The sequence below is a fragment of the Anas platyrhynchos genome, chromosome 5, assembly GCF_047663525.1.
Source record: "Anas platyrhynchos isolate ZD024472 breed Pekin duck chromosome 5, IASCAAS_PekinDuck_T2T, whole genome shotgun sequence".
Classification (NCBI taxonomy): domain Eukaryota; kingdom Metazoa; phylum Chordata; class Aves; order Anseriformes; family Anatidae; genus Anas; species Anas platyrhynchos.
Genome location: NC_092591.1, coordinates 25,214,842 through 25,228,618, shown reverse-complemented (window position 1 = coordinate 25,228,618; position 13,777 = coordinate 25,214,842). Strand labels below are relative to the sequence as shown.

At 37.0% G+C, this 13,777-nt stretch overlaps 1 protein-coding gene across 2 annotated transcripts in view; it reads left to right on the top strand.

The window, feature by feature from the left end:
* TTC6 (tetratricopeptide repeat domain 6) overlaps positions 1-13,777 on the top strand; it is a 71,538-nt gene that overhangs the window by 6,775 nt on the left and 50,986 nt on the right. Inside the window, exons 1-4 of one of the 2 annotated variants that reach the window (XM_005021420.6) lie at positions 4,070-4,276; positions 4,581-5,729; positions 11,004-11,087; positions 11,894-11,977. In XM_005021420.6, the coding sequence (XP_005021477.1) occupies positions 4,923-5,729; positions 11,004-11,087; positions 11,894-11,977 (975 nt within the window). In that variant the 5' untranslated portion in view covers positions 4,070-4,276; positions 4,581-4,922. Of the gene's footprint in view, positions 1-4,069; positions 4,277-4,580; positions 5,730-11,003; positions 11,088-11,893; positions 11,978-13,777 lie in introns of those variants that run through there. The other variant, XM_072038465.1, reaches the window with a different exon arrangement.

The window sequence follows — 13,777 nt, the reverse complement described above, 5'->3', positions numbered from 1 at the left end:
GCTTCTAGAAGTTACTCATGTAAGTTTTCTTGAGTTGTATAATGAAATGGCACATAACTGAAAATATTGCAGTCTCATCATACCAAAAAATAAACCTGAAATTCAAGATCACTCAAGATGACCCAATTTTCTCATTTCAGATATGGTTGAGAATGAAAAAGCTCCATCTTGTTTCTATTTTTTTGTTGGCTTTTATTTTGAATTATAAAGGAAACACCATTATCTAAATAATGTCTTTCATTTGGTGGTTTGGGGGGAGGTGCAAAGCAAAGCTCAAAACCATAGGAGGAAAAATTTTAGCTATTTTTTCTGACGTAGTACTGGCAAGTACAAATATCTCACAATCACAACAGAGATTAGTAGGGGCCGGGTGTGCATCAAGGAGAGGATATAGTGATTAGAAGAATGACAATACTTTCAATGCTCACAGAAGGATTGAATATATGATTTATAATACTAATTCTGCAAAACCTTTCTATTGCTGCTTACTGCACAAGGGATTCAATACGGATTGATCTGTGAATAATAACAATAAAAAAGTGTTTGCTTCACCTCAGCTGTATCAAACCCTTGCAGTTAACCAAAAAGCTTTTCAGTGCTGACACTGTCTGATTTGTTTGTGTGCCACATCCTCAGAGACCATACCTCACAGATCAGCATTTTAACTTATAATTGTTTGATTTTCTGTGAGTCTTTATGGCCATTTTACACATATATGTGACAGAAACATTAAACAAAGATGTTGATCCCCTAAAAAGCAAGTAGTAACATGTAGTCTGAGGATACATACCTTTGATTTTTTATTTACTAACAGTCAGAAATATAGTCTGTTATGGATCTGCCACTAGTTCTAATGTGAGACTTTAAAAAGTTATTAATACTCTTTGTGTTCTCTTTGTGGTCTCTGAAATGGAATAATGCCTGGGCATCATGGCAAAACCATATTTGTAAATGTGTTGTTATCCTTACAGAATTGTTGCACTGCTGAATACTGCACTGCAAGTGTAGTCCCATTTTGAGGCAAGGTAGACAAGCACTTTGGCTGTAGCATGCCAAAAGGGAGAGATCAGAACCCCTCAGCAGGTCTTCTGGGGATTTAGACATTTTCCAAGTGAAAAGATTTTCACAGCCAGCTGGAAAAGAATGCCAAGGTGAAGCTTAGTCTGTAGTTGCTATTTAGGTGTAAGCTGCAGAAGATCTAGCAAGGTAGCTCTGCCCTTAGTTTTATTTTCCTTTAAGTGATTGCTATTTAGCTTTCCAGGGACTCTTTCTGGCATTGCTGGACAAGCCATAGCAGGTTGTGCATATGTCATATTCACTCTGCTGTCCTGATTTGCAATTGTCTAGACTGAGGTAGCTATTGGAGAACACCATAACTCCTCCTGACTGTGTGCTTACTTCCTTCTGAGGCCTGGGGGGGAATATGTGCATCTAAATCTCACTGCAGCATGAACTTGGATCATGGCGATGATGTGCACCAGGGGTGAGACTTCCTACATGGTGTGGACTCAAACAATTTAGGAGAAAATAAGCTGCATTTGAAGACTTTCTCTAACCAAATGAACTGTTTTTTAAATAATCACTTTTTCTCCTAAATTGAAAAAGAAAAAAAAAAAGAATAAAAAGAAAGAAAAAAACCCTTCTTTATAACATTAATAGACTAATAACCTGGATGGTACAATTTATATGATATTAGAAAGCTTAGTGATCTGGTGAGGCCTAATTAAGAAAAATAATAATGTGTACCTAGGGACTAAACTTGCACAAGATTTTCCAAATCTAGATCCATTTGCTCAGTATAAGGATTCATCTACTGATTAAATTTTGGACTTTGCAAGCTACAGAGATGAGGCTTAACCTGTTTAACTAAATACTTAATATTAATAAAAACCAACCTCCTGGCTTCAAGCAGCACTGTGAACATTTAGAGATGGGGAACATACTAATAGTACCTGGGGAATGGAGAAAAAGGTTTCCCTGTATCCCTGTGTACTAGAGATAGTTGTCATCTCTGCAGCTCAAGCTGAAATTCTAGAGGATATTGGCAACACTTACTCCTGGAATGACTGCTAATCAGAGTGTGTGGCTTTGCAGGGGAAATAGCATTTAGGATTTAACTTGTCAACAGCTACCCTTGGGTGCTAACTTCCTTTGCTACAAGACTGAGAACCTCAATGTTGTGGAACAGGAAACATATCTGAACTACAGTTTGAACCTTTCAACCTTTCTTGCAACCTAAATGTGTTCTTCTGGAGCCAGTCCCTGCTTCACTACAAGCTGAGCTGGTGGACCACAGATACAGTAAGATAACACAGCACACTCATTTTCCCGCAGGACACCATCATTTTACCAATGTCTAAGGATTTTTCCTCCTTCCTAACTTTTTTTTTTTTTTTTTTTTTTTTTTTTTTATGCAAATACTTGCCATTCAGCATCTCCTTATGGGAACTTCCTGATGCAAATACCTCTTCACATGCAGGGCTTTTTCTTCCATGCCCCACTGTGACTCCTGCAGAGAGGAGTTGTTCTCAGTAAACTAAATTGTCAAGGCTTCACTGACTGTGTAATTAGTTTGAAATGAATCTGCTCTCTAGACTTACATCTGCATTAGCCTGTTGATAGGATTCGTCTTCAATGGGGGAATCAAACACTTCCATGCTTGTTTGGAACTGCTCTAATGGCTTGGACAGCTAATGGGAATCCTTCCACACAGAACAGCTACTTCCTATCCCACCAACTGCTCCTCCAACTATTCTAGTATTGCTACTAGAGAGAGGAAGAAGCCAACTAGACACAAAATAGACAGGCTTCCTAGGGTGTATTACAAGGCTTTAATCAGTTATCTGATTATGTACTACAACAAGAAGAAATCCTACTATTAATTTGGTTTTAATGTGACTGGCTAGTGAGTTTTTAATCTTTATCAAGTCCTGAGTTCCTTTAGGAAGCTAAAAGTGGGCTGTCTAGCCTAGTGCATGGGGCATTGTCTGCAGGAAGTACACTGGCCACCCCCTTGGACTCCAGCAATACAATTAGGTTGGAAAAAAGCTACAAAGCTGTAGCTGAAAGCTACAAAGAAAGGAGAGGATAATAGAAGGCACTTGCTTGTTGGATCCTTCTAATCAGCTGTGTGGCTTATTTGAATCCAACATATGCAGTTAGTCACTACAGTCCCTTATTATTACACAAGTGGTTGGTGATCCAAACTGAAGGAAAAGAAAAAAGAAAAAGAAAATGAAAAAGATTTTATTTTTTTTTACACACCATAAAAGGCATAAATGGATTGTTAGCTTAATTTGAGAAGTGTTGCAGCCCAGGGATTCCTGGAAAGCAGTCAGTATTTTGTGTTTAGACTAGATGATCTTTAAAGGTGCTTTCCAACCTAAATCATTCTATGATTCTATGAATCTCATTTTTCCCCTTTCCTGCTATGAGCTGCTTCCCTTGTTCTGCACAACCAACCCCCTGCGCAACTGAGTTGATGCAACCTTGTAGGTTTGTGCTGTGTTTCTTGTGATAGCCCTCCTGGCAGACCCACATTGACTTTTCACATTTTCTTTTAATTTTTGTGTTCAGATTTTATTATATTTCCCCCCCGACGTTTAAGGACCTTTGGTGTGTGTCGCCACCCCACCAACTCCTCTCAGTGAACTCGTTTCAGCCCTCGCGCTCATCTTAGCTCTGTGAAGCCGGTCAGTTTGTGGAGCCTGTCCTGTTGCGGACAATCCCTGGTGTTTTAAATAAAAGAAAAGTGTATTGGTGACAACAAACCAGACAAACGCAGCTGGCTTTGGCTTTTGTTTCCAAGCCGATCCTTTGACGATTAATTAGGAAAATCATCCGGACACTTAGGGAAAACGCGTGTGTGACTGTGCTCAAGAGGGCAGCCCTGCTGGACACACCGAGCACCAGCAGCGCCGCCCTTACCGCGGGCAGACCCGCGGAGGGCAGCTCCCAGAGCCGCGCCCCACGCTAACACCGCACGGCCGGTGCTGCGGGGCCGAGCTCGGGGCCCTCCGGCCGGCAGAGGGGGCGCTCGGCCCCTCGCCCCCCCGCCTGGAGCCCGGTTGCGCAGTTACGGAGCGCGTCCGTGCCCCGCCCGCCCGCCCGCTCAAGAGGGAGCGGCGGCGGCAGCGGCGGCTTCGTGGCCGGGCAGCCGTGAGGGGAGCGGCGCGGGGGCAGCCGCCTGGGTGTGGGCGTGGGGTCTGTCAGGCCGGTGTGTCCTGCTGGGAGGTCCTTTTGTGAGGGGGGAGAGAGGCCCTCTGTCTGCCCCAGGGTGAGAAGCCGGGCTTGTGGGGGTCTGAGGTCACTTGTTTTTGCAAGGAGAAGGCTGCTGTAGCCCCTTCGGGTGGGCACCGAGACGCAGTCTGTCTCAGTTCTTCAGCTGGCAGCTTCTGGGTGGCTTCCAGTGTGTGATCCCAAAGGTTGAAACAATTTGGCTTTTTCCTTAGAATGGTAGAAACTTTTGCTGCTATCCAATTATATGCCTTCAGTCTTATTGAAAATTTAGTGAAGTTGTCTTTGAAAGCTTGGGTTCTGTGTTGTAAAGTATAAAAGCTCGTTTCTCTTTGAATTTACAGGCTGCATGCAGCAGGAGAGAATTGCTAGAAAACACAAGCACTTTGGGCTGTTATCTGGAGGAGCTGAGTATGATTAAGGAACATGAGACTATGTGCAGGGAATCTCAGCAGGACAGTCTGAAGATCAAACGAGCGATAGTTACAGTTCCTAGAAGCATGAGCATTTAGCTCTTATTGGAAGATTTAGCACATCAGATCAATCGCGTTGTTTAAGAACATTATCCTCTCCAGAGGTCAGAGTCCACAGAAGCCTGTCATGCATATAAATAAAAATATTACTAATTAATTCATTGGCTGTTCTGAAGTTCACAGAATGTAAGGATATCTTTTGAAGTAAGAGAAATGAAAAAACAAACTCCTCATCTCAGGGTAATGACTCACAGAAATACATCTGTGGAAGAAGGCAGTGATGACGTAAATCCAAGTTCCTCTGAAAAAGTTAGCAAAGAAAATGCCACATGTAGTCATGAAAGTCGTGTTGTAAAACTGCCTGTAATAGCATCATTTGCAGGTACCACTAAAAAAGTCGTCATGGTTAAGCACCCAGCACCACTTCAGAATCCAAGTTACTGCAGGTCTAATCTTCACACTAGTAATTCCCCTGAGTCATTAGGAAAGACAAAAGCTGTTAGTAAAGTAAAGGATAGAGTGCATATACTAAAGATGAATCCCCAAATTATAGAAAGGGATAGAACTGAAGAAATAGGCACTGTGTTTAAAGATAGTGGTAAGTTTAGCTCTACGGATTTGGATACAAATAAAAACATTTCCAGGAAGGAAAAAACAACCAGGGAAAGCTGTAAGAAGGGGAGCAAAGCGATTTCAAAAGCAAAGCAGCAAGATTTAAATGTTGAATCAGGACGAGTGCTGAGAAAAGGAAGCAAGCAGCCAAGTGTGAGGTCTGCTCGAGAACAGTTGGAAGAGGCACGAGATGTGACTAGACCAGACACTTCAAAAATATACGAGAACTTCCAGCAGAGCAAACCTGAAGAGCCTACTTCCACACCAGCATTGCCTGTGAACGTGGTTGCAAGGTCTGTTGATGAAATAACTGCTTCCCTGCAGTCTACTTCTCCATCTCCCTCAGACCAGACGATCAAAGAACTCCTGGAGAGTGTTCTTGGCCAGAAATACAACTTAAAAATGGAAGTAGGTGAACCAGAACAAGAGCAATATTTTTGTCTTGGATAAATATTACTTTTATAAGAGTTGTATATTTTTTTTCCAGCTCCTACAATGTGTTATAACACAGAAGCCAGACAAAACAAATGGATAAAAACACTAATGTATCATATTCTTCACTGTTTCTTCTGACTGTTGTTTTCATGTGCCTTAAATGAAAATGAGCCAATATAAAAATCTATTAAAACCTAAGCTCTTTTTGGGGTGATAATTGTGTTATACTGCTTACAGTTTAATATAACTTTTTCTTTACTTTCTTTTCCCTTTTTTTTAAGATGGCATATTCCAGTCTAAGTGATGAAGGAGTGTGTTAAATGTATCCAGAATGTTGTTGGAAGTGTTACTCATTTCAGTTATTGTTTGGTTGTGAAGTCTTAAGAAGGCAAATTCTGCATTATCACAGTTATGTAGATTGTATAGGCTGTTTGTAGTTAGAGTGCCTTCAATTACGGCAAGAGATATCAGTAATACATCAGGTAACATCATGTAGATGGTACAGAACACTTTCTTGATTTTCACCAGAGGGTTGTTTCATTTGTTGACTAGACTAGTAACTTACTTGCAGGTGGATTTTTCACTTCTCTGAGCAAGAGTGATGGTTTTATTCTAGTTCCACAAAAGCTGAAGCTCATGTCCCCAAAATTGCTATCGCATCTGATATTCATGCTTGCATTTGTTAGGGGTGCCCTAAGATGAGTAGACCCATGGCAGATGAACTACTCCTTTTAAGAAGTAACTGCCTCTTCAGGGAAGTATGGAAGGCTGATGCATGTGTTTTAGGAAATGATAGCAAACATTGTTTCCTGCAACTACCAAAATACTACCTCTATTACCAAAAAGTATCTCATATAGAATGTTAGACAAGTGTAGTACCTTACATTCCTTTAATGTTAGATTCAAAAGTTAGGACAAAAAATAATTCCAAACTGAGTTAATATAAATAAGTCCATGAGCAGCAATGGCCTGAAACTGCATTTTCAGTAGATTTACGTCCTCAGATTTAATTTACTACTGTTCTGAGAGCTGTCTGTGTGGGTGAAGCACTCGTGTCTTTCCCACTCTCCTACGCCCTACCCCTGCTGTATATGTTTTATGCTATACAATTGGGATTGAAATCAGAGTTGCCTTTCCTTAGGGTGGCAGCATTGATACGGTCCCTCTTCATTGCTTTACTCTTATTTTAGGAATGTGATAATTTGGGACTGTTCTCTTTTTGTTAAGCCTGGTTGAAATTTGCCAGTTGGTTACAAAAATACCTCAGGGGAGATGGGAAAGGAAAAGGACTAAAGAAGATCTCAGACCTGTAAAACCATTTCTTGTTCAACTTACCAAAAATAATTAGTAGTATTTAGTAACGTGTGCTGCATCTTACTCTTTTATTAACATGTGTTATGTGTTCTAGATAAGATTTTCAAAGTCTGGCTTCTAGCAGGCCTTAATGGTCTTGATCAGAGGTGAACTGATTCTCTATTGTTTGTAGTGGGAGCTACTGGGCTATGAATTTGGAAATGGCCTCTGGAGTACTGTGATGTCTAAAACATATCAATCAAGTTCAAAGTAAAATGAAAATCTAGATTTGGTGATGACTTTCTGGTCTGGTTGTTTAATGTTTTTGTAGATATGGACATATGGAAATTAGTGAGGATGAATGACACTCTTACTGATCACACCTTTTTAATCAAAGGCATTTGCAGCGGGTGTCTTTTGAACTTAAGTGACCTTATCAATAGGATGAAGACTCTAGCAATTTTTTATTATTATTATGTGTGGTTTATTTGCTTTAGACTGAGCTTCAAGACTTGTCTTCTCTAATGAAATAAGAAATGTATTATTTTAAATGAAATAGAAATACCTAGGAAAAGAACAGAACTACTAAAATGAAAACAAGCTCTCAGAATTAAATGTGATTTTCATTCCTTAAAAAAAAAAAATATTCTGTTCACTTTATCGTATTCTTGCCTTTGAATTAGTGACTGGTTATCATTGATAATTTATGCTATTGCTGTGGGGACTGAACACTGATTTTCTCACAGCATTAAAAAGAGTATTACCTGGGGAATGGGATGCCAGCTCGGTGGGACATTAGTACTTAGCCCAATTTGCACTGGCAGAAATCAGAATAATGATTCCTGCTTATTATATCAGAATATAATTTCTAATGTCTGGAATAATTTTGTTGCCTCAGGGCCTGTTGCTACCCCTGAAGTACCATAAGTTACCAAGCTATATGCTGGATTTAGTATCCATAGGAGGATGTTTATATTCATTCCAGAAATGCATTTTCTTAGTGTTCAGCTTTCTTGGTGATGAGCCTGCAGCTCATCATCTTTAGTTGGTTTATTTTCAGCAGATCCATTCTTGGTACCTCAGATGAGCTTGTGAGAAAAATGTGCGTTCTAGAAAAAAAGAATCAATTTAGAATGTGTCTATTAAACAGGGACTATACAGTGTACCATACCATCAGCAAGCCAATGTAAAATATACATCCTTTTTAAAAAACATCTCTCACTCTTCAGGTACTCCCAATTGTGAGTGAAACCTTGAGGAGGTGTTCTCAGTAATGGTTTAATACACTTTCAAAAGTAGTTGCGTGGAGTCTAATTATTTTTAATGTTCAGCTAGAGAATGCTTGTTTGTGTTTTTCTCATAACTACAAGAAAATATAAACAAGTATTTGCTCATCACTTTACAATGTCTTATTTAGTATTTGCTGTATATGTTCCTTACATTTCAGTTGATGTTAAAATTATACAATAGATCATGTATTACTTTCTGATAAAACAATATTTTTAGGAGGTTTACTGAAAATATATTTTTTTCCTTTTAAGTGCTATAAGGTATATTCTAATTTTCACAGAAATGAACAAGACATTTCAATTTGTTACACTTAGATCTCTTTAAAAGTAGCTGAATCAAGACCATGATGCTTTTTATTATGAATTTGATACTATATCATTGATTGTGTAACCACATATTATTGGTTATGCTCTATAAGTTTAATCACAGTAGAGGAGACATGGCGCTTCCTGCTGTTGTCTGAAGGGAGTCAGTCTTCAGGAGTGGATATTACCAGTCCTGGATACATTATTTTTATTATTATTTTTCTGGAATAACTAACTTGTATTACTTCTAGTTTATTATTATTATTATTATTATTATTATTATTATTATTATTATTATTATTATTATATACTGTTTTTGTGATGTTACAAGAAGCAGCCTGGTGAGACACATATGGTATACAAGTGTGGACTTATGAAATCTAATCTGTTTATCTTTTCAAAAGTACTAATACAAATAACTAATTAAAAATAATCCAGTTGTACAATTATTACCACGTCTTGTAAAAATGCTGCAGGTTTCATGGGGCAAGGACTGTCTTTTTTACCCTGAAGTCTAAAAAATAAATAAATGGGAGAGTAGTCCTTATTTAGGCCAGTGAGATGCTGCTGAAAGAGAACAAACTGATTTTAATCAGTTTAATCGGGATGTAAATTATTAGAAAAAAAAATGCTGAAAAAAAATCTGAATTTTATGTATGTCAAGACTCTCAATGCCTCCTTTCAGCAACAAAGGACCAAAGACATATCAAAATGACTGAAAATGTTAAAATAGTTTCTCATGAATTATGAAGGTGCTCAGGTACCTAAATAATTTCCTACAAGGGAAGCAGGAAGGCTATGGCTAGTAAAACTGTTTTTTAAAAGGCACAATAGAATTTTCCATCACAGGGTAAAATATCAGAGCAAGAAGAATCAGCAGAATGTTTGAGAATGGATCCACAAGAATTAAGGGTTGCCACAAGTCTCAACACTTTTATTTCCCAAAGTTAGATCAAATCCCTTTGGCCTAGTTTTTGTTAATACAAACAGACAGCCCATAGTACATATATACACAGTACACATCATTTTATTAAAATAACACAACAGCATTGTGCCTGCAATTCTCCCATGGGGAGTGAACAAAAGAGAAAACACCACACCCAACAAAGGAAAGCAGTCACATAACATGTGCAGATGTCGAACATGGCATGAAGTTATTGTTTGTTCACATAATTCTGTTGATTTTGACAGAACAGAGAAATTAATACATAGCATTGTAATTTATATATTCTGTCAGAGTTTTGAAACAAGTTCATCAAGTCATTAGTCCATAGTAATCACTACATTTGAAAGGGTGCACATGTTGTAAAGAGGAAGATTATTTAGTATGGCTTGGGAAGATAGTGCTGAATCTGTTTATTTTATTCTGAGGTGTTACTGCATTCCCAATGGTGATGAAAAGAATATGTACTATGATTGTTTTTTTCTTAATCTGTCATTTCTGTCAAAGGTAGATTAATTGGTAAGGGTTTGGTTAAAAACAAACCATCAATGTGAGAGTATGCTTATTACCCAGTTTGTTAAAATGCAATTTAATTTGATGTGAAAAAAATCCTAAGCATTAAAAAAAATAATGAATAGATTCTTAGATTGCTAGGTGAACAATGTAATAAAAATCTACTGTGTGGAAGATTCTTACATTAAAAGAGCAAATGAACACTTCCAACACCAGCAAAAGTTTTTCTCATGAAGTGACAGGCTGTTTCCAACACATACTCAGCTGACAGTTTTGATGGAGCTGTGCATTGACTTGTCGCTCTGAAATATTTTTCTCCACTGTATTTCAAATTTCTGTGGTAATTTTAAAGAACTGTGTTCTAAAATGAAATAAACTTTATTTTTGATACTTCTGCCTGTTACTGTTATCTTTAAAATGTGGTTCATCAAACCAGTATATGTCATGGAGTATAAAGTATGTGTGTGCTGAGTATGTACATGTATACTACTCAGGTGCTTAGAAAACACACTCCCCTTAAACTACTACCTCTTTAGAGGTGCTGGATTTTATTTCTGTCATTAGGTGTTTTATTTTCCTAATTTTAATTTTATTTTTTATTTTTTCTCCTGTGGAGAAAATGATTAACTGAAAATTGCACTCAGCTTTTAAAGTTTACTACGACAGGCAATTTCATGGAGAAGTTACTTATAGTAAAGAGTTAAGCATGGGTGCAAATGTTTGCAGAAGATGAGCCTGAGATTGTCTCTGTATGTACTTTCAAAGTAATGTTCTGTATGTTGCTTTCAAAGTAATATATGTAGTAAAGACCCAGCCTTTAATTCATGCATATATATTATTTTGATGTTTTGTTCTGTAAGGTAGTATGCATAACAACATATATATGTTTTTTCTCTTATACAGCAGGTACTGGTTGAACATAAGGAAATAAAAACTGAATCTCAAGATAGCAAAGAAGTCCTGCCAAGTTTTCACCAAGCAAGCCTGGTAACATTCTATATTATCTAGGAATGTTAAAATATAATAAGTTAATTGTGTTTCTATTTACTTGCAGAGTTGTTGAGATAGGTAGTTCATATTTTAAACTGATAAAACAGGAAAGGAAATGCAATAGTGCTTGAAACCATTTTGGTACTTCATAAATGACAAATATATATCTATTTTTCTGTCTTTCCCTTTTGTGTCTCTTGTTCATTCATTTTCTTCCAGGGTTCGATTCTTCAGCTACTGGATATACAGAATTTCACTAATATTAAATAGAATGAGGACTAGGGCAATGGGCTTACAAGACATTCATCTATATTTATATATATTAACGCCCATCATTCTATGCCTTGCATTCAAATTGTTTTAAAATTTTAAATATTTAAACTTAAGTATGTTTGGGGGATTTGCTTAATGTTTAGAGGTGTTAATGACTTATTTGCTTTAAAGGACTGTAGATCTGTTGATGTCCATTTCTACTGTATGTTTCTTCTTACATTTTGGTAGTGTAATTTGTAGAAGAAACAGACTAAGATAAGAAATCTGTACAAATATTATTATTTAGTGTTAATCATTGTAAGTTGAGTGTTACTGTATTTATTTTTGAAAATCCTTTTAGTGATTGAGGAAATATTTGGTTTAAGATAAATTTGATACAGTGTTCTAGGTTATTCATAAATTACATGGTCAATGAAAATAATTGCCCATAAGAAATATTGTGCTGAATTATTTGTAAGGAAGCACAAAAGTGTTTTTGAAAAAATATTGTATGCTCACCTCTTAAATGGATTTTCTCTTTCGCTCAAAAGACACCAGTTGTTCAAAAAGAACCTCAAGCAGTTCAATCTCAGCCTACAGAAGAGAGATTAACAAGTAATAATCAGGTGAAACAGGTAAGCAGGTTTAGTACCCTTGTGAGATAGTATTAGTGTTTTTATGCTTTAGAGCATACAGGGATTTGCAAGATGTTTTTGTAGCACCTGCCTTTTAAAAGAAGACTCTTCTATAAAACAGGTCTCCATACTGGTCTTGCAGCTTAAGGTTAGAGGGAAAAAAAATAAATTAAGGTTCATTCGGTCAGATGTTGGGTTAGGCTTCTCATTATGAGATTGGGAAGAAGATTACAGGTGAAACAACATATAAATAGAATTCTCATCTACATTTAACAACTGTGTGCCTTCCTGGAAAATGGCATAATGCTCAATATCCTTTTAGTTTTGCGATATTTCATGCATGACAAAAGCTGCCATTAGGATATTGACCCTATAAAGCTTTTTAGTAGAGAACTCATTAAGTTTATAAAGACAGTATCGTAGAGAACAAATAAGATTCTAAAACAAAACAGAAAAAAAGTTTTTTTCCCATACATTGTCAGTTTCCAGCATTCTGATATTTTGAGGATACAACTAGACCATTCGAATGAAGCTTTAACATGGCTCTTTCTGCAGCTTCAATATTAATGATTACTTTTCTCTAAAATTATTACACATGCTAAATGTATTACATGAAGAGCAACCAAGACTGGGGTATGTTTCCTCTAGGCAGTTTTATGTGCAGAAATACCAGATAGCCATGGCTTAAACTTAAATAAATGAGATGAGCACAAATTTGGATAAGATACCTGGAAAGACAAATGCAGTTATTGAAATAAGGGGATAAAAGAACAAAATGGAAAGAGGACAAGAGCAACAGAAGTGGAATGCTTGTTGATAGTAATATTATTGGACAGTAGGTTGTTTCAAGGTCTAGTCATAGTAAGACAGATGTAGTCAAAATGAGAAACCTAAGAATATCTAAGACCCTTATGTCAGCTGCTTCTTCGTCTCTTCTCATCAACTGTAGTTTGGCCCTGATGGCCTCTTGTCAAGCTGCATGGAGAAATGCATAGAAGAGAGGTAGACGTGTCTCTAGGATTTCAGAGCATTACTGACCAGATTTCCTAATCAGTTTTGGGATAGCTAAGAACACAAGATGCACACAGCTTTCCCTGCACACAGCTAAGGTGTCCACCACAGTCTCAGCTCTGAGTTTTTCCTGTATGGTCTGTTTCATGGAAAATACAAGATTGCAGAACTTTGGCTCGTGTTTTTAAAATACTAGCTACTGTAATTTTAATTTTTATAGTTTCCATTAGCCATGTTGGTGTCTTACATATTGAAAAATTTTGTTGAGTATCTTCTGTTACCTCTTCTGTTACTTCTGATATCATTTACGTGTTCCTTCTCCCCCTCCCCCCCCCCCCCAAATTATTTGAGTATCAACATTCCAGAACATTTAATGGCAATACATTCAATAAGGTTACTTTTTTTTTTTTTATTGGTCAAGAGGTCATGACATTCATTTACTTGACATTCACATAGAACATAGAAATAGAACAAATAGAACGGAGTCTTATACTTGGCTCATTTTAATATTCTAAGGTAGATTAGTACTTCCAAATGTTTCTATATTCCTTATTTTTGTTAGCCTATTTTCTTTATGTGAAATTTGGATCAGTTTCCAGTTTCTCTGGTAAACATTAAATATCTGATTTTGTTCCTTCAAATTGTTTCATATATATGCTAATATAAACAGTGGTGTTGGTTTCAAAAATAAAACAATAGATCAAACCATTCTAATTTTGGGCTCTTCAATCAATTGAAGATAATTATCTTTCACAGTTCTTCATTTGCTGATTTATATATTTGTTTATG